Source organism: Aquarana catesbeiana, linkage group LG03, assembly GCF_042186555.1.
Source record: "Aquarana catesbeiana isolate 2022-GZ linkage group LG03, ASM4218655v1, whole genome shotgun sequence".
Taxonomy (NCBI): Eukaryota; Metazoa; Chordata; class Amphibia; order Anura; family Ranidae; genus Aquarana; species Aquarana catesbeiana.
In genome coordinates this window covers 142,930,437-142,951,197 of record NC_133326.1, presented here as the reverse complement: position 1 = coordinate 142,951,197, position 20,761 = coordinate 142,930,437, and the positions used below count along the sequence as shown (strand labels likewise).

Sequence of the window (20,761 nt, the reverse complement as noted above, 5' to 3'; positions counted from 1 at the left end):
AACAAATAAATAATAATAAAAAAAAAAAAGTTTTTAAACTAACCGGTCTATAGTTACTTGGTAAAGACTTTATTCCCTTTTTAATTAGAGGCACCACATTGGCTCTACGCCAATCCAGTGGTACTATTCCAGTCATTAAGGATTCCCTAAAAATTTTAAACAATGGCTTTGAAATGACAGAGCTCAATTCTTTTAGGATCCGTGGGTGGATACCATCTGGTCCAGGTGCTTTATCCACCTTTTATTCTGTATAAATTTTTTCTGGCACATATCACTTTTGAGCCATTGTGGCTGAGACTGTACAGTTCCTGGATGCAGAAGAGTATTGGGCTTCGTGTCACCTGTGTAGTCATTGCTATTCGAGTAAAAAACACTGCACCCAGCATTTACTGGAATGTGTTCTGAGCCATGGCTTAAAGTGGTTGTAAACCCTTAATATTACCCAGTAAAGTGACTGGCCTCAGGTGATACACAGATGAAACAAATCCTCCTACATATGTTTTACCTGTTTTTCTGCAGTCTTCTTTTCTACATCCAAAGTCCAGCATTTTTTAAAGCTTGTCTGAATGTTCAAAAAAAAAGGGGGGGGGCGGAAAGCTGAGATGCCACACTGCCGAGCTCATGGAGGAGAGCTAATTGGAGCGATGGAACACACACTCTTCACACAGAAATAGAGATGAGTCCATCAATCTGCTGCTCGCTCGCTCCCCTGTCACCTTTTTTCAATTGGTGTCAGGAAAACCTGTCAGAAGTGATTCATGCTGATAGAGGAATGAAGCAGCAGACAGAAATGACACTTGGTGCTCTGGATTGAGACATGTACACACTATAGAGCAGGGGTCTCAAACTGGCGGCCCTCCAGCTGTTGTGAAACTACAAGTCCCATTATGCCATCGCCTGTGGAAGTCATGCTTGTAACTGTCAGCCTTGCAATGCCTCATGTGACTCGCAGTTTCGCAAAAATGGGACTTGGAGTTTTGCAACAGCTGGAGGGCCGCCAGTTTGGGACCCCTGCTATAGAGTGATATGCTTTGTTCATATTTCATGTCTGAGGTTTACAACCACTTTAATTACTTGCTGACTGTATACAGCATATATACAGGGGCAAGGCGGCTCTCATGGAAAATCGCGTACCTGTACATGACCTTGCACTTCCAGGTCTAGGGCAAGCATGCGTGCCGCCAGGGACCTGTTTCCGGTGTGATTGGACACAGCGGGAGCCAGTTGGCGCGTCTGGCAGACTGTGATCTGCTGGGAAACCACCGATCGTTCCTGAGAGAAGTTGAATGGTGGTCTGCCGATGTAAACAAGGCGGATCACCATTCTGTGAAAAGGGAAGGTAGTGATCCTGTGTTTCTGCTAAGCAGGAACATGGATCTTTGCCTTCCCATAGTACAAGCACATCCCCCACAGTTGGCAAGCACTCACTAGGAACACATTTAACCTTTTGATCGCTCCATGATGTTAACCCCTTCCCTGCCAGTGTCATTAGTACATATTTTAGTACTGATCACTGTATTGGTATCACTGGTCCCCAAAAAAGTGTCACTTAGTGTCGCTTTGTCCATCACAGTATCGCAGTCCCATTATAAGTTGCTCATCGTCGCCATTACTGTTAAAATGAAAAAAAAATCCATAAAAATATCCCATAGTTTGTAGACGCTATACCTTTTTGTGCAAACCAATCAACATACACTTATTAGGATTTTTTTTTTTTTTTTTACCAAAAATATGTAGCTGAATACATATTGGCCTAAATTGATGAAGAAATGTTGGTTTTCTTCCTTTCACCACCAAAAGAAAGCGCTATTTGGGGAGGGGGGGGCATGAATTTTATTTGGGTACAGTGTCACAGTTTTGTGCAATTGTCAGTTAAAGTAACACAGTGCTGAATCAAAAAAATAGCCTAGTCATGAAGGGGGAGCGCAAGTGGGTAAGTATACCACTTCAGACTGGCCGTTTTTGGTGACACTCAGCCCACTTTAAAAACCTGTGGGTTTTTTTTTTTTTTTTTTTATTCCTGCAGTTTTCACCAGTTCTCTGTGGTAGATATACATGTGTGAACTTACTAAATTCACTCCTACCATTATCAGGTAGTCAAAAGTAGAAAACCTGGCACTTATTAAATTGCAAATTCTTATGTGATGGCTGCATTAGCTTTCTTTCCTTATATTTTCACCTGGTGATCCAGCCAGTAATCTCTTGTTTTTCCAACAGAGCAACCTGTCCTGTAGCAGTACTAGGGTTGAAACAAACCATTGGCATTGCTAAGGGTGCTTACAATTATCAGCTTTTATTTATGTAAAATCTTTATCTCAAAAAGAAAAAATTGTTTGCTGTAACTGCTAATGAAATATTGGCTAGAGTTCGGCTTCAATTTGTCAGTTTAGGCACTCCAATACAAATTGGTGTGTTACTGCCCAGAACATCAAGTGAAAGAGGGGGAAAAAGGCCTAAAAAAAAAAAAAAAAAATGTAACCCCCACATTTAATAATTGCCTTATTTTGCAAAAATATCAGAAATTTTGTTTTGTCCCTTTTCATATGCTTATGAATGACACTTTACATGCATTTTCTCTTTTATTATAAAATTTTTACATGAGTACAGGAAGCCCAGAATCAAATAGTCCTTCGAACAGCCCAACATTTTGGAATTATAGCCGCTCTATGGGTGATTATGCGCACACACTGAGGAAGTACCAATACCAGTTGGCATGCCGATCTCAAGCTCCTTCTGCACATAAGGATGAAGCAGATCTTGGTTCCAAGCAGGCAGCAGAAGAGGTAAATTCGGAAGTAAATCTATAGCACATCTTTTAAAGTGAAATGTGTTTAACGATTTATTACAGTAACTTGTCAACACAGGAGCCCAAGAAAGAGCAGATATAATCTATATGGTAGTTTTATTGCATTCGAACAGAAAAAAATGTCAGGGGCAATTCAGAGTTTATGACTTGCAAAAAAATAAATAAAATCCACTATACTTGCTCTACATGTCAGAAAAGAGGTCCTGTCTAATTTTGTTTCTAATTTAAAGTGTTGGTATATGCAGACAAATTTTACATCATAGAAACATAAACATACGCTCACTCCTCCTACTTTTTTTTTTTTTTTCTTCTTTCTTTTAGATCTGGGCAAGAGTTACAATGAATCGCCAGCTGCTGGAACATATGGATTCATGGACAGAGAAATTCCGTAATGTATGTTGACTCCTCATCAGCCTGTTGAGTGCACTTTATTTTAACACTATTATGGGATATTAAATGTTTAGCTCTGTTTCCATGTGTTTCTATTTCAGTGGACTAGTGAAACTATTCTGGTACCTTTGGTCCGTGAGATGGAGTTGGTCAACCTGCAGATGAGAAGACTTGGGTGTCCTGAATTACAAATAGGAGGTAAGCATGTGATGGCTGATCATAGATAAGATAAATTATAATATTGCTAAGTATACATAAGCACATGTGAACTTTTTTATATTTTTGAAAATGTTTTCATTTTATTCAACCCTGCTGTAATTGACGATGGCAAGCCAGATTCAAAGATTACCATTCTGGTGGTGCTTTTTTTCACCACCTTACTCGCCTTATGAGGTCACCCTTGTGCCCTTCCTTTAAAAGTGGAGCTCCACCCACAAGGGGAAGTTCCGCTTTAAGGACTCGTTCCCCGCTTCTCTTAAACAGTTGGGACTTTTGAGGAGCAGGGGGCAGGTAACTGATTTTGACAGGTACCCACTTCCGTTCTGACCACCATTCAAGATGCGCAGTGGGCACCCGGCTGTGATGCCGCAAGCTGTCTCAGCCAGGTGCCCATAGTGAAGATGCCAGGAACCGAAGACAGCGGGTGAGACCGACTGGGTTAAGCACACCGCTGGATCATGGGATAGGTGAATGGCTGTTTTTTAAAGTCAGCAGCTACAGTTTTTGTAGCTGCTGACTTTATTTTTTCCAAAGGTGACTGTAACCCTGCTTTAATCACTTCACCCATACCAGTACGTTGGTAGGAGGAAGTGGATGTATGGGAGTATAGCCTGCACCTGCAAGCTATACCCTGGCACCGTTTTGTAGAGTGGGTGGCCGGCTATCTTGTGATGACAGCCGATACGGCTCGGCAGCCGTTCTGCCGTTACCCCAGGCAGCGGGAGGAGATGTTGCCCCGGCTAAGCTGTGACCCAAACGAAGCAGGATTCGACTTCGATTGGGTCTCCGTAGTAAAATTCCGGAAGTGACATCACAACTGCCAATGGCGCCGAGTTTTAAAAAGATGACACTGTTCAGAATCGCCGATTTTGTCTATCTGAATACTTTGACGTGTCAGGGAGGGATTTGGGGTCTTTTAGACCCCCTATTTCCAACCCCCCCAAATAAAGTAGCTGTCACCACTTATTACTGTCACAAGGGATGTTTACATCCCTTGTGACAGCAATAAAAGTGACCAGGGACTGTTAAAAAAAAAAAAAAAATTAAATAAAGTTACAGTGCTCGTGCAGCAACGAAAATGCATCCGTAAGTCGCGCCCGCAAATGTAAACTGTGTTCAAATCACACATGTGAGGTATCGCTGCGATCGTCAGCATGTGAGCAATAATTCTAGCACTAGATCTCCTCTGTAACTATAACCTGGTAAATTTGAATGCGTCCCCTATGGAGATTTTTAAGTACCGTAGTTTGTCGCCATTCCACGAGTGTGCGCAATTTTTAACCGGAACATGTTTGGTATCTATTTACTCGGTGTAACATCCTCCCCCACCATATACCAAAAAAATTGGGCTAACTTTACTGTTTTTATTTTTTTTTATTATTCAAAAAGTGTATTTTTCCTAAGAAATTACGATTGAAAGCGCTGCGCAAAAATCGTGTGACATAAAATTTTGCAATGACCACCATTTTAATTTTTCTAAGTCTTTGCTAAGAATTTTTTAGAGATTATATAATGTTTGGGGGTTCGAAGTTATTTTCTAGCAAAAAATACAAATTTTTAACTTGTAAACAACAAGTGTCAAAAATGGACACGGTCCTTAAGTGGTTAAAGAGTTTTGTATCCAGTCCCCGGGCCTGAAACATGTAGAACCTGTTTAGCTCAGTGTTGTCGCTCCTGCTGAGTTCTTGTATCATGCGATTTATGGGAAGTAAATTTAAATAGGGAGCTCAAGTAGTTACACTGGCAATATTAAAAAAAACTTGAAATAAAAAAAATGCATGGAATATTTTTAATGATATAGTTGTCTAATTATAAATTCAGTAGTAAGCTCCTTGAGGTTAGGGACTGATGTGAATATACAATGTATATGTAAAGCGCTGCGTAAATTGACGGCGCTATATAAGTACCTGAAAGAAATAAATAGTATCAACGGCTAATGCTTGAACCACAACACTCTCTACCAGACCCTAGCTTCTATAAAATGAACAAACATGGCTGTAAATATGTATTGAGAGAAACATGTAGCTTGTGGAGTGGAATGGTGAAAAGTTGGAAACATTTTTCCTTTCTATTGAGTGATGCAGTAACTCATTAATTGTCTGGTTACACTGCTGCCTACAGCATTAAACAGGATAACTCTCCCTCCTACTCCCAGATTGCCTTTGTTTCTTTTATCGTGCATCTTCATATCCATGCCAATAGGAAAATGCTGCCACCTTCAGGTGATTTGAAACACTGGCAAAAAAACAGGAAGTACTCTCCTAGGCATCACCCCCTCGAGCTAGGCAAAGTGTCAGTTTTTTTTTTTGCTGGTGTCTTAGGTGAAGTCTGTGCAGCTTCTGCATGAAAAAAGTTGCAAACTTCTGAACGATTCCATCTGGGATTAGGAGGCTTGCTTTTTCTAGATCAGTTTTTTTCTTTTGTCATATCTACGCTTAGAGAAAGAGACCCTACGCAATGATACACATTGCTGTGCAGACCGGTTGGGTGCTTTACAGATTCAGGGCAGTAATCCTCAGTTGAGGAGTTGACCCTGAAAGCCCTTGTGGCATTACCGCCATGATGGATAAACATTGGTCCCCCTAGGGGATCGTGGGTGCCCTAGAGTAGGTCCTTCTGGTATCCTCCTGGTGAATCCCCCTCCCACCATGGGTCAAAAAGGACTTTTTGTGGCAAAAATGTTTTTGTGTGTAGGTACTTTCCAGTAACGTCGCTTTGGGTGATCTGTGAGGCTCTGAACGCCAAATGCAGATGTTTCTCTGTCCGCTGCATTCACTCGAGACTGACTTGGGTCATATGTGTGTGCCCAGTGACGTCACAAGGGAATTAATCTTGGACCCCTACTTAAGCGACACCTACTACAGATAGGGAGCAACTTGGGGGCCAGTATGTTTCATGCGGCTCTGACTCCCTTCACTGTAATGATATCTCTGCTATATCTGGGTCACCTTCCTCCATTTCTGTTGCTGCACTACAGCAGTAGCTTTCCAGAAGACTTGCCAGCTTGGACCGCCTTGGTCACAAGTGGAAGCGGTTTCCCTCTCCTGCCACCTCCCTATTAACAGAGGAGGAACCAGTGGAGGGTGAGGAAGGGGAAGATGAGTCTGTTCCCGTAAAAGGGGATGCAGGAGAATCAACATCTGAGGAATCTACTTAGGGAGGAACCCCAGGGTCAGGGTTAATCTTAGATCAAAAAGGCCTTTGAGTTTTCTCACAGAAGTGGTCTGGACTAATTTTGAAGTTACCACTTATCACTTCCCAAGTCCTCTACTCTAGAGGTCACAGGATTTAGATTGTGGCAGCCACTACAACCTCAAGCCTTTTCTGTACTTTCTCATTACCGGTAAAAGGATGTTTTGTACATGGTCTGAGCACACCATAATAAGCTGTTCGCTCACCAATACCCTATGGATTCAACTATGCCTTCAATAGATCCAGCAGTATTTAAAGGTGCCTTGAACAAACATGCAGAGGCCTTATAAAAAGCCTAATTTTCTCTGGTGGGGGGGGGGGGGGGGGGGGGCAGCTTTACAGCTCTCAGCTGGCAAAAGCTTAAAGTGGTATTAAACCCAAAAGCAAACATATTATTGCAGAGTACCAATTCTTAGGTGCGGTGGCTGCATTTATTTATTAAACCAGCAAGTGTGTGTGGGTTTATAACGTTTAGCAGAAATCGTGGAGGCTCAGTGGGGTTGATACGCCCTTTTTTTTTTCCCTCCCCCCCCCCCCCCCCCCCCTTTTCCTGCGCTGTCAGAATACAATGTCACAGCGGGAAAGATCCTCGCATCTACATTGCTTGTGTGGATGCAGGGGTCTGTGAGTTTAGCAGGTTGAACGAAAAACTACTTGGCGTGTATACTCTCAGATCATTATCTAAGCTTATGATCTCATGAATCAAGTTTAGGCCCTTTCCTATCAAGGCGCACACACACTACCAGTTCTGTGAGTGCCTCTTGGGGTCTACGGCGTCAGGCCACCGTTTCCCAGTTTTGCTTGGGTACCACCTGGTCTTCTGTTCAAATGTTCTAAGTTTTACCAGGTGGAAGTTCAGGCCTCATCTGATGTTGGCCTCAGGGCTAAAGTCCTTCAGGTGGCTCTTTGAGCTGCAGGCAGTCCTCAGTTTTTTGTTTAGTGGCCCAGCCAGTGTTTTTTCTTGTTCAGGTGTACTGCTTTTGGATGTCCTGATAGTTAATGACTTCTAGTGACCCTCAACCAACAAGAGAAAATTGTATATTTTGTACTCTATATAAAACACTTTCTTGAAGTTCCTTGAACACAAGCCTCAGTGCTTGTACATTTAATTTAGTCCTTTGGCTTTGTCCTTCAATGGACTCAAACTAAATTAAAAAAAGGATTTTGCAGTTAATGCAGAAATGCCTTTTTCAGTGACAACCTTTGCCATTTGCAGCCGCACCTCCTGCACTGAAGACACTCCTCCAGTGGGAAAGCTGTGCTCTCTGCAGGTGCCTGTGGCTTAGCAAGGGGCCTCCTTAAAAGCATCCAATCATTCTACTGGGTGTCACTAAAGCAATCAAAAAGAGTCTGGACAGCTACAGAAGTGAGAGTTGTTTTCAGTGCAGTAGTAGCATCATGATCAAGAGGAGACAAGTGGGTGTTGGTTTGCTATATTTATCTAACCTGAGCTAGAATAATAATTTGCAGGTTTAGGGCTGATCTTAGGTCGAAGTCCCAGCTCACACTGGTGCGATTTGACAGTTCCAAATCGCATGACAAGTCTTGCCCTAGTGTCGGCAATGGAACCATTCTAATTCGGTGCGACTCTGGCCTTGCAATGCCGCGCCGATCTGAAAAAAGGGTCCCTGCACTAATAGATATATCTATCTATCTAGTCACACCTGAACTTCACATGATTTCAAAGCCGCAGGTGTGAAATCATAGCATGATTTCAAAGTCTCATTCAGTGTGAACCAGGGCAAAAGGTGCATTTTATTGGGGTTGGTCTCAGGTGTAAACATGTTTCATGCATGCACAACATTTTATTTATTTATTTTTTTTATATTTTTCAGAATCCAGCATTACCAGTTTAAAACAAGCAGCTCTGGTAAAAGCCTCTCTTATCCCAACGCTAAATTCCATTGTGCAGTATTTGGACATCACCCCAAATCAGGAATATCTCTTTGAGCGAATTAAAGGTAAAATTATTGTAGCATTATTATAAAAGTGGACTAAAATGAACACAATTTACCTTTACCAACCAATTTTTTTGTAGCTTGTAAGAGGCATTTATTTATAGTAAGGCAGTTGAGCTTATTAATCTGCTTGCTTTGGTGTCTGTGTACCTCCTCCCCCCCCCCCCCGATGTAGTGGAAGGTCCGGCTGATTTATATAAAATTTGAAAGTGTTTTTATTATATGGTTTTGGTAGATCTAAAGAAAAATGTACAAAAAGAGGTCTTCTCTCCAATAGGGCAAAAATAAATAATGGTTTTAACCATTGTTCAAAACAAGCCTTTCTTTATTCAACATAGGACACAAAGAATCTTCATATCCATCATGATAGGGTTATGCTGCCACCTTGATTATAAATAGAATAAAAAAGACTGTAATGCCTCCCTATTAGGCAAAGCTTCAGGTTTTTTTTGCCATTGTCTTAGGTGATGGTCATGTCTTTGCAGTTTATGCATGAAAGTATAGCTAGCTTCTCAATGGTTCCACCTGGGATTAGGAGATTGGCTTTTTTTCTGGATCCATAACCTACAGCTTCAATGTTCAGAGAAATGGTACCCAGAACCCTCACTGTGCTGTAATATTGCTGGTTGGCACCGGATCCTGTAATGATATATTGCCTTGTTAACTGGTAGGATGCTATACAAGTTCAGGACAATGATCCCCAGCTTGGGAGTTGAGTCCCTGAAGGCCCTTAGCCACAGCATGCAGTGATGGATAAAGATGTGGAGAAGATTGGCATGGACTGTTGAGTGCCCTGGGGTAGTCCATGCTTATGCCTTCTGCTGGTTACCCTACCCATTTGGGGACGAACAGGAAAGTGGGTCTCTGGTGTACTTTTTTGCCTTTTATTGACTTCTGCCTGGTTTGTACTGTAGCTTTCACAGGTGCCCAATGTAGCAGACAAGAAGGCTGCAGGAGGCAGAGTGTTTTGTGTGGTGTGTGTTTTTTTTTTTTTTTTTTTTTTTCTTTTTCTGCCCCAGTATTCAATTGGATAAGTTGCTGGACTCATGCACAGTAGGGCAGTGGCGTCCTGAGTGGGGCAGCGGCCATCTTTCCACACATGTGCAGTCATAAAGAACACTGGACTGCCTGGCTAAATTCAGTCACTGAAGTTGTGCCTAGTGGAACTACAGGTCACAGACAGGTGGTTCTCAGCTCCACGGGTTACAGCAGTGCTTTACTTGTGGAAATACAGGTTGCAGCAGTGCTTTCCTTGTGGGATTTGAGGTTGCAGCAGAGCATTCCTTGTGAGACTGCGGGTAGCAGCAAGCATGGGGGGGGCACACCACCCCACTTTCCTTGTGAGATAAGTAAGCATTGGCAGATTTATAGGGGAAATCTCTTAGGGTAACCAGAGAACCCCCCTCCCATGTAATGTATCCCCTGGGGGATCAGTTTGTTCCTTGCTGCTCTGACTCCCACCCATCTGGTTTCTCCACTACTGCAGAGCACTTTCCTCCACTTTTGGGAAGGGGGGCTGAGGGGGGGTTAATACAGCTTGAAGTATTGAGAAATTTTTTGCTTGGTTGTGCTGTGGATGATTACATCCAGAAGGTGACTGTGGGTAAGAGTACTCTGTCACTGCTTAAAAAGGATAAGGTGCTGCTTCTTCATGAAGTGAGCTAGTGAACAAGTTCTCTTCACAATGAAGGGGTGCCCCCACTTGCTTGGGTGAGAAGACATTTTGCAGGTCTTCGCTGAAGTTTGGTAGGGGAAGATTGTGGACCCGTTAGTCAGCAGTATATTGGCTCGTAGCTACAAGCTGGAATTAACTAGCTTACTTCATCCGCATTTTTTATGCTTTTCAAATGCTTCTTTGAATCTACAAAAAAAAAGTTTCTCTTCTGCAGGCTCTGGATAGTCTATCCCAAGGAGGGACCATTCCAATTCCAGAGGACAAAAAGTTTTGCTACTTAGTTTGTGGCCCTGCCATTTTGGCCTGTTTGCAGTTCCAAGATTATTCACCAAGGGTTTGGGCTCTGCTTCTGGGGCTCCTGCATACCCAGGTTGTCTCTGTTATAGGATACTTGGATGATTTACTTTTGAGGGAACAATCCACTTCCCTGCTGGAAACCAATGTATCTCGCAGTGCACACTGGGGAGGTTTGGATGGGTTCTGAATTTACATCAGCCTTTGTCCCAACCCAGAGGTTGGACTATTTCGGCCCGACCCTTGATACTGTCCAGGTGAGAGTAATCCTCCCTCTGGATGAATGTCTTTCTTGGAGGGCTGCCTGAGGCTGAGGTGGACTTGCTTAAGACTGAAAAAACCCCTTTAATTCATTTTTTGAATGAGGGTTCTGGGAAAGTTGGTAGCATCCCTCAAGACAGTGCCTTCACCCAGTTTTATTCTAGATCCCTTTAACAGAATATTTTAGTGGCATGGAACAGGAGGACTCGTTTTGGATTTCCCAAAGTTGATAAACCCCATCACGAGACTCTGGACTGGTGAGTCTCCTCATGGATCCTGGAGATGGGGACATCATGCCTTCCTTTTTATCTTGGTGGGTCCTGACAGCGGACGCTAGCCTGATAGTCAGTGGTATAGTTGTAGACCTCTCTCTGCCCAGGAAAATTGGTCACCGCCGTAAAAGTCGTCGCCCATCAACATCTTGGAGATGAGGACAGTTTGCCTTGCCCTACTGCAGACCACTCATGTAAAGGTCCAGTTGGACAATTCCACATCGGTGGGTACTTCATTATAGAGACACCAGAAGTGGGGCTGCCCAGTAGAAAATGGACCTCATCCTATCTTGAGGGGGAACTCCATGTCTGCTGTCCACATCCCCCTGGTATAATGTATGATTTCTTGGCCATTTTTCAGAGAATATGAATGATAACACAAAAACGTTTCTTTCACTCATGGTTAGTGTTTTGCTGAAGCAATTTATTATCATTCAACTGTGTTTACTCCTTTTTTTTTTTTTTTTTTTTTTTTTTTTTTTTTTTTTAATCATAATGGCAACAGAAACTACCCAAATGACCCTGATTAAAAGTTTACATACCCTGGTGATTTTGGCCTGATAACATGCACACAAGTTGACACAAAGGGGTTTGAATGGCTATTAAAGGTAACCATCCTCACCTGTGATCTGTTTGCTTGTAATTGGTGTGTGTATAAAAGGTCAATGGGTTTCTGGACTCCTGACAGACCCTTGCATCTTTCATCTAGTGCTGACATTTCTGGATTCCGAGTCATGGGGAAAGCAAAAAAAATTGTCAAAGAATCTGCGGGAAAAGGTAGTTGAACTGTATAAAACAGGAAAGGGATAAAAAAAAGATATCAAAGGAATTGAGAATGCCAATCAGCAGTGTTCAAACTCTAATCAAGAAGTGGAAAATGAGGGGTTCTGTTGAAACCAACCCACAGTCAGGTAGACCAACTAAAATTTCAGCCACCACTGCCAGGAAAATTGTTTGGGGTGCAAATAGAAACCCACAAATAACTTCAGGTGAAATACAGGACTCTCTGAAAACGTGGTGTGGCTGTTTTCAAGATGCACAATAAGGAGGCACTTGAAGAAAGATGCGCTGTATGGTCGAGTTGCCAGAAGAAAGCCATTACTACGCAAATGCCACAAAGTATCTCGCTTACAGTATGCTAAACAGCACAGAGAAAAGCATCAAACCTTCTGGCACAAAGTCATTTGGAGTGATGATACCAAAATTGAGCTTTTTGGCCACAACCATAAATGCTACATTTGGAGAGGAGTCAACAAGGCCTATGAAGAAAGGTACACCGTTCCTACTGTGAAACGCTGAGGTGGATCGCTGATGTTTTGGGGGGTGGTGTGAGCTACAAAAGCACAGGAAATCTGGTCAAAATTGATGGCAAGATGAATTTAGTATGTTATCAAAAAAATACTGGAGGAACATTTGTATTCATCAGCCAGGAAGCTGCACATGGGATGTACTTGGACATTCCAACATGACAATGATCCAAAACACAAGACCAAGTCGACCTGTCATTGGCTAAAGCAGAATAAAGTGAAGGTGGAGTGGCCATCTCAGTCTCCTGATCTCAATATCATTGAGCCACTCTGGGGAGATCTCAAACATTCATGCAAGACAGCCCAAGAATTTACAGGAACTGGAGGCTTTTTGCCAAGCGGAATGGGCAGCTTTACCATCTGAGAAGATAAAGAGCCTCATCCATAAATACCACAAAAGAATTCAAGGTGTCATTCATGTTAAAGGGGGCAATACAGGGTATTAAGAACTGGGGTATGTAAACTTTTGATCAGGGTCATTGGGGTAGTTTCTGTTGTCATTATGAATTTATAAAGATTAAACACAGTTGATTGATGATAAATGGCTTCAGCCAAACACTAACCATGAGTGAAAAAAGTTTTTGTGTTTATCATTCATATTCTCTGAAAAATGGCCAAGAGATCATACATTCTGCCAGGGTATGTAAACTTATGAGCCCAACTGTAGCTGTTGAAGCCAGGGTCTTAAGAGATGGAAGCCTTCTGATTTAACCATTCCTACCCCACTGAAAGCTCAGAAGACAACTTCAAGGAAGATTCGCCACAAAACTTGGAAATCTTGGGGGATTTCATCCTCGCAATCATGTTGTAGTTGATCTGGGACTGGCCATGTGTACAATCCTGGGTCAGATTTTGGTCTTGTTTGTTTTATTATTTTATTTTTTTCACACTTTTTTTTTTTTTTTTTTTTACATTTCTTGGTGTGTACCTTGGGCAAGGCGCCACACCTATTGTGCCACTGGTCAGGACTCTGGGACCTCGATTTGGTACATTTTTGTATTGCAGAAATCCCAGTTTTTAACCCATCTCTGATGTTCCTTTAGTCCTTATGACTCAGAAGGTTATTTTTATGGTTGCTATTATTTTGGCTGCTTTTTCCTGTGTGGAACCATTCCTGGTGCTCCACCGTGGAGATGGTTCTACTTCCTCAGCCATACATTTTACCCTAGGTTTTTTTTTTTTTCTTTCTTCTACCTCAGTTGGTCTAAGTCTAAGTCTATAGTCTAAGCCACAGACTATGGGGGACAAGGCTCTTCACACTTTGGATGTGGTTTGTGCTATCAGGTGTTACCTGAAGTCGACTGCTGCAATTTGTTAGTTGGATTCCCTGCTTGTGCATCCTGATGGTCAAAGGAAGGGTCATACAGCTTCCAAGTCTACCATTTCTCAATTTGGATCTGTGAGCTTTTCTCATGCTTGCGTTCTAAATGGCAAAGTTCATATGTAGTCAGTGACGGCTAATTCTGCTAGGAGTGTTGGTGTTTCCAGGACTATTATACATCAGACTGTTTTTAAAATTTTCAAAGCTACTCCCTGGTTTTGGGTCATACTTGCCAACATTTTATGGATGTTAGAGCTGCTGAGGATACTGCCTTTTAGTTGGCATGTTTTGCAGGCTCCTGTTTGAGGTTATAACCAGTTTTGGTTTAGTTGTTTGGGGCCAGTTGTCATGTTGCCCTCCCCTCATATTGTTTTTGGAACATGCCTATCCACATGGATATGAAGACCCTCTGTCCCTTGATGTATAATAAAGAAAAAGGGATTTTTGGTTTACCTATAAAATCCATTTCATGGAAGTACATCACGAGACATGGCTTTCTACAAAAACTGAAGCCTTGCCGGAAGGAAATGTCCTGTTTTTTTGCCAGTGTACAATCACCTGAAGGTGGCTGCATAACCTTATTGTCCATGGATATAAAGATGCTCTTTGTCCCTTAATGTACTTCAGCAAAAGGACTTTACAGGTAAATCAAAAATCCATTTGTTTTTGTATTTTTAGATGCCTCTTTCTTTTGAGAAATATAAAGTATGTCAAAATATATTTTTATAAGTGGATCTTTTGTTTTCCAGACCTTTCTCAAGGAGGGTGCATGAGCTCATTCCGATGGAATGGTGGAGGAGAGTTTAAAGGTCGCAAATGGGATACTGACCTTCCCACGGACTCTGCAGTATGTTGTGTAGTTTATTTAAATGTTATTTAAAATGTTGATTTTGCAGGTGTAAAAAAATTCAAAAATATCAAAAGCTAGTATGATGGTCCTTTTATGGTAATATCTGAGACTTTATATTTTTGACAGTAGTAGCTGTGCATACCATCTCTGTGAGACAAATTGTTAATATTTCATGTTCTGTGCTTGTCGTCATGAAGTTTTTTTTTTTTTTTTTTTTTTTTTTTTCGTGCTTCTCATGTTTACATTTTTACAAAATATCTTTATTGAAATCCTGCTTCTAATATCCATTTTCAGATACTCATTCATGTCTTCTGCACATATTTTGACTCTCGCCTACCTGCCCATCCGAAGTATCCAAATGGAAAAACGTTTACCTCACAGCACTTTGTGCAGACGCCTGATAAACCAGGTAGGAGTATGTAATTTTGCCAAAATCTACTCATAAAGTGTAGTCGTGTGTTTAACCACTTCAACCCCCGAAGGATTTACACCCTTCCTGAACAGAGCACTTTTTACAATTTGGCACTGCGTCGCTTTAACTGCTAATTGCGCGGTCATGCGATGCTCTACCCAAACTAAATTTGCGTCCTTTTTTTCCCACAAATAGAGCTTTCTTTTGATGGTATTTGATCACCTCTGCGGTTTTTATTTTTTGCGCTATAACTTTTTTGTTATAAAAAAAAAAATCCAATAAACTCAATTTTAGTCATACATTTAGGCCAAAATGTATTCGGCCACATGTCTTTGGTAAAAAAAAAAATGTCAATAAGCATATATTTGTGATTGTGATATTTATTGATTGATTGAATAATGATAAAAATAAATAAATATAAATATATATATATATATATATATATATATATATATATATATATATATATATATATATATATATATATATATATATATATATATATATATATATATATATATATATATTTGTCACAAAATGATATATTGCTCACACATGCCATGGTTATATGTGAAATTGCTCCCCAAAATGCATTTAGCTGCTTATCCTGAGTATGGGGATACCACATGTGAGGGAATTTTTGGGAGCCTAGCTGCGTACTGGGCCCCGAAAACCAAGCACTGCCTTCAGGATTTCAAAGGGCGTAAATTTTTGATTTCAGTCCTCACTACCTATCACAGTTTCGAAGGCCATAAAATGCCAAGATAGCACAACCCCCCCCATGACCCCATTTTGGAAAGTAGACACCCCAAGCTATTTGCTGAGAGGCATGGTGAGTATTTTGCAGCTCTCATTTGTTTTTGAAAAAGAAAAATCTATTTTTTTTTTTCAATTTTTAAAACTTTGTGAAAAGTGAGGTCTGCAAAATACTCACTATACCTCTCAGCAAATAGCTTGGGGTGTCTTTCCAAAATGGGGTCATGGGGGGGGGGGTGTCTGGTTTGTGCCACCTGGGCATTCCATGGCCTCCGAAACTGTGATAGGCAGTGAAGAGTGAAATCAAAAATTTACACCCTTAGCCTGAAGACGGTGCTTGGTTTTCGGGGTCCTGTACGCGGCTAGGCTCCCAAAAAGTCTCACATGTGGTATCCCCGTACTCAGGAGAAGCAACAGAATGTGTATTTTGGGGTGTAATTTCACATATTCCCATGGGATGTTTGAGCAATATATCATTTAGTGACAACTTTGTGCAAAAAAAAATTTTTTAAATTGTCTTTTTCCCGCAACTTGTGTCACAATATAAAATATTCCATGGACTCAACATGCCTCTCAGCAAATCGCTTGGGGTGTCTACTTTCCAAAATGAGGTCATTTGGGGGGGTTTTGAACTGTCCTGGCATTTTATGCACAACATTTAGAAGCTTATGTCACACATCACCCACTCTTCTAACCACTTGAAGACAAAGCCCTTTCTGACACTTTTTGTTTACATGAAAAAATTATTCTTTTTTGCAAGAAAATTACTTTGAACCCCCAAACATTATATATTACATTATATATTTTTTTTAAAGCAAATGCCCTACAGATTAAAATGGTGGGTGTTTCATTTTTTTTTTTTTTTTCACACAGTATTTGCGCAGCGATTTTTTTTCAAACGCAATTTTTTTGGGAAAAAACACTTTTTAAAATTTGAATGCACTAAAACACACTTTATTGCCCAAATGTTTGAAATAAAAAAGATGATCTTAGGCCGAGCATATGGATACCAAACACGACATGCTTTAAAATTGCGCACAAACGTGCAGTAGCGACAAACTAAATACATTTTTAAAAGCCTTTACAGGTTACCACTTTAGATTTACAGAGGAGGTCTACTGCTAAAATTACTGACCTCAATCTGACCTTCACGGTGATACCTCACATGCATGGTGCAATTGCTGTTTACATTTGATGCCAGACCGACGCTTGCGTTCGCATTTGCACAAGAGCAGGGGGGGACGGGTGTGGGTTTTTTTTTTTTTTTTTGCTTTTTTATCTTATTTTTAAACTGTTCCCTTCATATTATTTTTTTTTTTTTTTTTTTATAATCATTTTTATTATCTCAGGGAATGTAAATATCCCCTATGATAGCAGTAGGTAGTGACAGGTACTCCTTCTTTTTTTTTTTTTTTTTTTTTTTTAAATTGAGGGGGGGCATTCCCTCCCACTGCGTGTAAAAGCAGTCTAGAGGCTAATTAGCTGCTAGGATTGCTTTTACATGAAAGCCAACCGCTGGCTGAAAAGAATGATACCAAGATGATACCTAAACCTGCAGGCATCATTCTGGTATAACCACTCAAAGTCCAGCAACATAACCAGTACGTTAGAAAAACAAACAAAACCTGCACTGGCAACTTCCATAACAAAAAATATGGTATTGATGTCATATATATATATATATAGATATAGAGATAGATAGATAGATAGATAGATATATAGATGTCGCTAATAGGATGCGACTATTCAATACAAATCGTGATATATTTACTATTCGTGACTATTAGGTGTTGCTATCTATAAACCTGAATCCTCTAAAAATATATATAATATGTATAGCCGTATAGAAAATTAATAACCTTGATAAATAAACAATAAAATTCAAAGATGGATATAAATAGTCCTTATACAGGAACAACAAAAACAGCAGACTTCCATCTTCCACCCAAAGGTTAATGACAGTCACCCAGAATGCTGTGTTGGATGTAGAAAGATGAAGTAAGGCTTAAACTGCTGACACTATAATAACACTTTTTGGAGCCGCGGACCTCTTGTTCCACCCAAAAAGTAAAAGAAATATATATAGTGTAATCCTGTGAGATACAAGATCAATTGCGCATAATAGCGCTACTCACGGAACGGACATGCAGAGCAGGCATTCAGATTTTAGTCAGTGATCGCCGCTGAGCGGCGTGTGCTCCACTGGCTACAGGAAATGATGTCACTGGTTCTCAGGCGTAAGCCGAATGTTGCGTCGATGTGTTTCGCCCCTCCTCCAGGGCGTTATCAAAGACTATTTAAAGTCACAGTACTTGTATCCAGCAGCTGCAACACAATTGATGGTGTATGTATTATTTTATTTGCGAGCGCTGTCATATATACATATATATATATTTTAACCAGTACGTTGCTGGTCCTTGTTGGGCATATATATTGTAAACTTTTTTTTTAGCATTGCAGCCTGTGGGCTGAACGAAAAAAAGATTGATCGGTGGGTATGCCCACCATTAGAATACCTCCCTTCATCCACCCACTTCTAATGATGGGCATACATGCACCGTTTTTATATATGCCGAAGCATGGGGGCATCCACCCCAAAAGGTAGGAGCAAATCGCTCCTACACCCCTGCTGCCCCCATGCTTCGGCATATATGCTCTTTTTTTTAACTGTGGTGGTGAAATCACCTCCGACAGCGCTGGAGTCGTGGCTTTATGTATCGTGGGAGCAAACGCTGTTGCTGTCAAGATAAATAAATCCGCTCTGCAGCTGAATGGCGTACCTGAAAACAAAAAAATGGTTAACAATAAAACACAGTAAAGTATAAAGAAATTGCAAACATGGTAAAACATAATAACAATAAAACATAGAATACAGTAAAAAAGAGCAGAACAATAGAGAGAACAATAAAACGACAACTATCTTTGTTTTTTTTATTTTATATATTTTTTTTGTGTTACTACACTTGTGCTAGTAGTGCAGCACACAGTGCTGTACCCTACGCTAATACTCAACTAGTGTATGGTAGCGTTCAAAACATTCACCAATGCAAAGACCAGGATTGTCACGACAGGAGGGACAATAATACCGGGTGTCACGCCTATATCCGCGCTTGCTGCAGACACAACATCTTTTTTGGGGGGCTCGTTGGGTAGGGGTACTCGGGAGGACATAAAGAAAATGCCTCTCATGCAGCCGGCTTACTGCATTTGGTTGGGGAAGGTGAGGTGGAGCACCGTCTGGATGCAGAAGGGCTCTGACGATCTCTTCCTGGAATTTAAGGAAGGATCCAGTCCGTCCTGAAGCTCTGTATAACACATGAGCATTCAGCAAAGCCAATTGAAATACAGACACTTTCTTGTAACAGCGTCTGGCCTTACGGGCAACTAGGTACGGCGCCAACAACTGGTCGTTGAGGTCCACCCCTCCCATATTTTGATTATATTCCTGGACAAAAAGGGGTTTCTCCACAACACCAGTCGCCGTAGTAATTTGGACCGTCGTGTCTGCATGAAGGGAGGTAAGAACAAAAACATTCTTATCCCTCCACTTCATAGCGAGCAAATTATTACACTGCAAGCAGGCGCTCTCCCCCAGCCTAAGACGGGAAACTACAAGCCGCTGCGGAAAGCCCCGGCGATTAGGTCGCATGGTGCCACATGCTCCAATCTGCTGATCAAACGAGTGACTAAAAAGTGGCATGCTCATGTAATGTCCACATATAAGTGGTACCCCTTTCCGAATAAGGGTGACTCCAAGTCCCACACAATCTTGCCAGCGCTTCCTATGTAGTCAGAGCAGTTTGTCGGTTTAGCAGTTTATCTTTTCCCTCGTAAACCATAAAACTACATGTATAGCCTGTGGCCCTGTCAGAGCTTATACATCTTGACCCCGTATCTGGCACACTTGCTGGGAAGGTACTGTTTGAATGACAAGTGGCAAGAAAAATTAATCAGGGACTCATCAACGCAGACAATTGATGGGGAGTAAACAAGTCTGCAAAACGTTGGTTGAAGTGGTTTACGAGGGGCCGAATTTTGTAGAGCCGATCGTATCCAGGGTCTCCACGAGGACGACAGAGTTCATTGTCATTGAAGTGCATGAACTGCAAGATCTGCTCGTATCATGCCCAGGTCATGGAGGCAGAGAACGAGGGCATATGGTGAATTGGGTCAGTGGACCAATATGACCGCAACTCACTCTCTTTAGCTATGCCCATGTTGAAGGAAAGGCCCAGAAAGAGCTTAAATTCGGAAACCCTAATTGGTCTCCAATCTCTGGCAAGGGAGGACTTGGGAATAGTGCTGATGTGTTGACCAGCGTACAAATTGCTTTGGTCCACAATAGATCTATAGAGATCTTCGGTGAAAAACAGCGAATAAAAATCAAGTGACGTAAAATCCACCTGAATGCTGGGTTGGCCAGTGAATGGGGGAAGTACGGGTGCTGCAGAAGTGGTGGGTTCCCAATTAGGATTGGCGAATGCAGCAGGAAGGGCACTATGGGCACAAAGGGCCTGTGTTCATCTTCTTGGTGGCAGCGGGACACTACTTGTGCTTGCCACCTCACCAGCTTAAACTGCACTTATGGGACTCGCCACGTCACCACGTGATACTGCAGTGCAGGGTGTACTAGGCCGATGGTGCTTGCCAGTTCACCAGAAGAAATAGTGGCGCTAGTACGGCTCTGCTCCATACAAGGGACCTGCGGTTCTTGCACATCAACGACAGAAGAAGAAGATTGGGGTCTGGTACTCAGTCGTCAGAGCTATCTGTCATGGAGCCGCTGTCCTCTACAGGATCGTATTCTGAGCCTGAATCTGACAGATGAGTGACTTCCTCTTCACTATCTGTCATGCTCAGAAACGTGTAGGCCTCTTCACTAGTGTACCTTTTGATTTGCCATTTTGGGCTCTAAATTTAGTGGTACACTAGTGAGACTCACAGGTAAAAAGCTCCTGACTGTCAGCGACTGTATCAAAATGCTACCAACAAAACTGTTAGCGATCGCAGGGATCAGGCCTGACTCTGCGAGCGCTGCAGTTATGTAT

At 41.6% G+C, this 20,761-nt stretch overlaps 1 protein-coding gene across 4 annotated transcripts in view; it reads left to right on the top strand.

The window, feature by feature from the left end:
• The window catches only part of TMEM209 (transmembrane protein 209), a 57,751-nt gene that overhangs the window by 19,732 nt on the left and 17,258 nt on the right, over window positions 1-20,761 (top strand). For all 4 annotated transcript variants that reach the window (XM_073619370.1, XM_073619367.1, XM_073619368.1 and 1 more), the window contains exons 7-12: window positions 2,608-2,783; window positions 3,128-3,199; window positions 3,298-3,394; window positions 8,443-8,568; window positions 14,445-14,542; window positions 14,840-14,954. In XM_073619370.1, coding sequence (XP_073475471.1) covers window positions 2,608-2,783; window positions 3,128-3,199; window positions 3,298-3,394; window positions 8,443-8,568; window positions 14,445-14,542; window positions 14,840-14,954 — 684 coding nt within the window. The remainder of the gene's footprint in view (window positions 1-2,607; window positions 2,784-3,127; window positions 3,200-3,297; window positions 3,395-8,442; window positions 8,569-14,444; window positions 14,543-14,839; window positions 14,955-20,761) is intronic.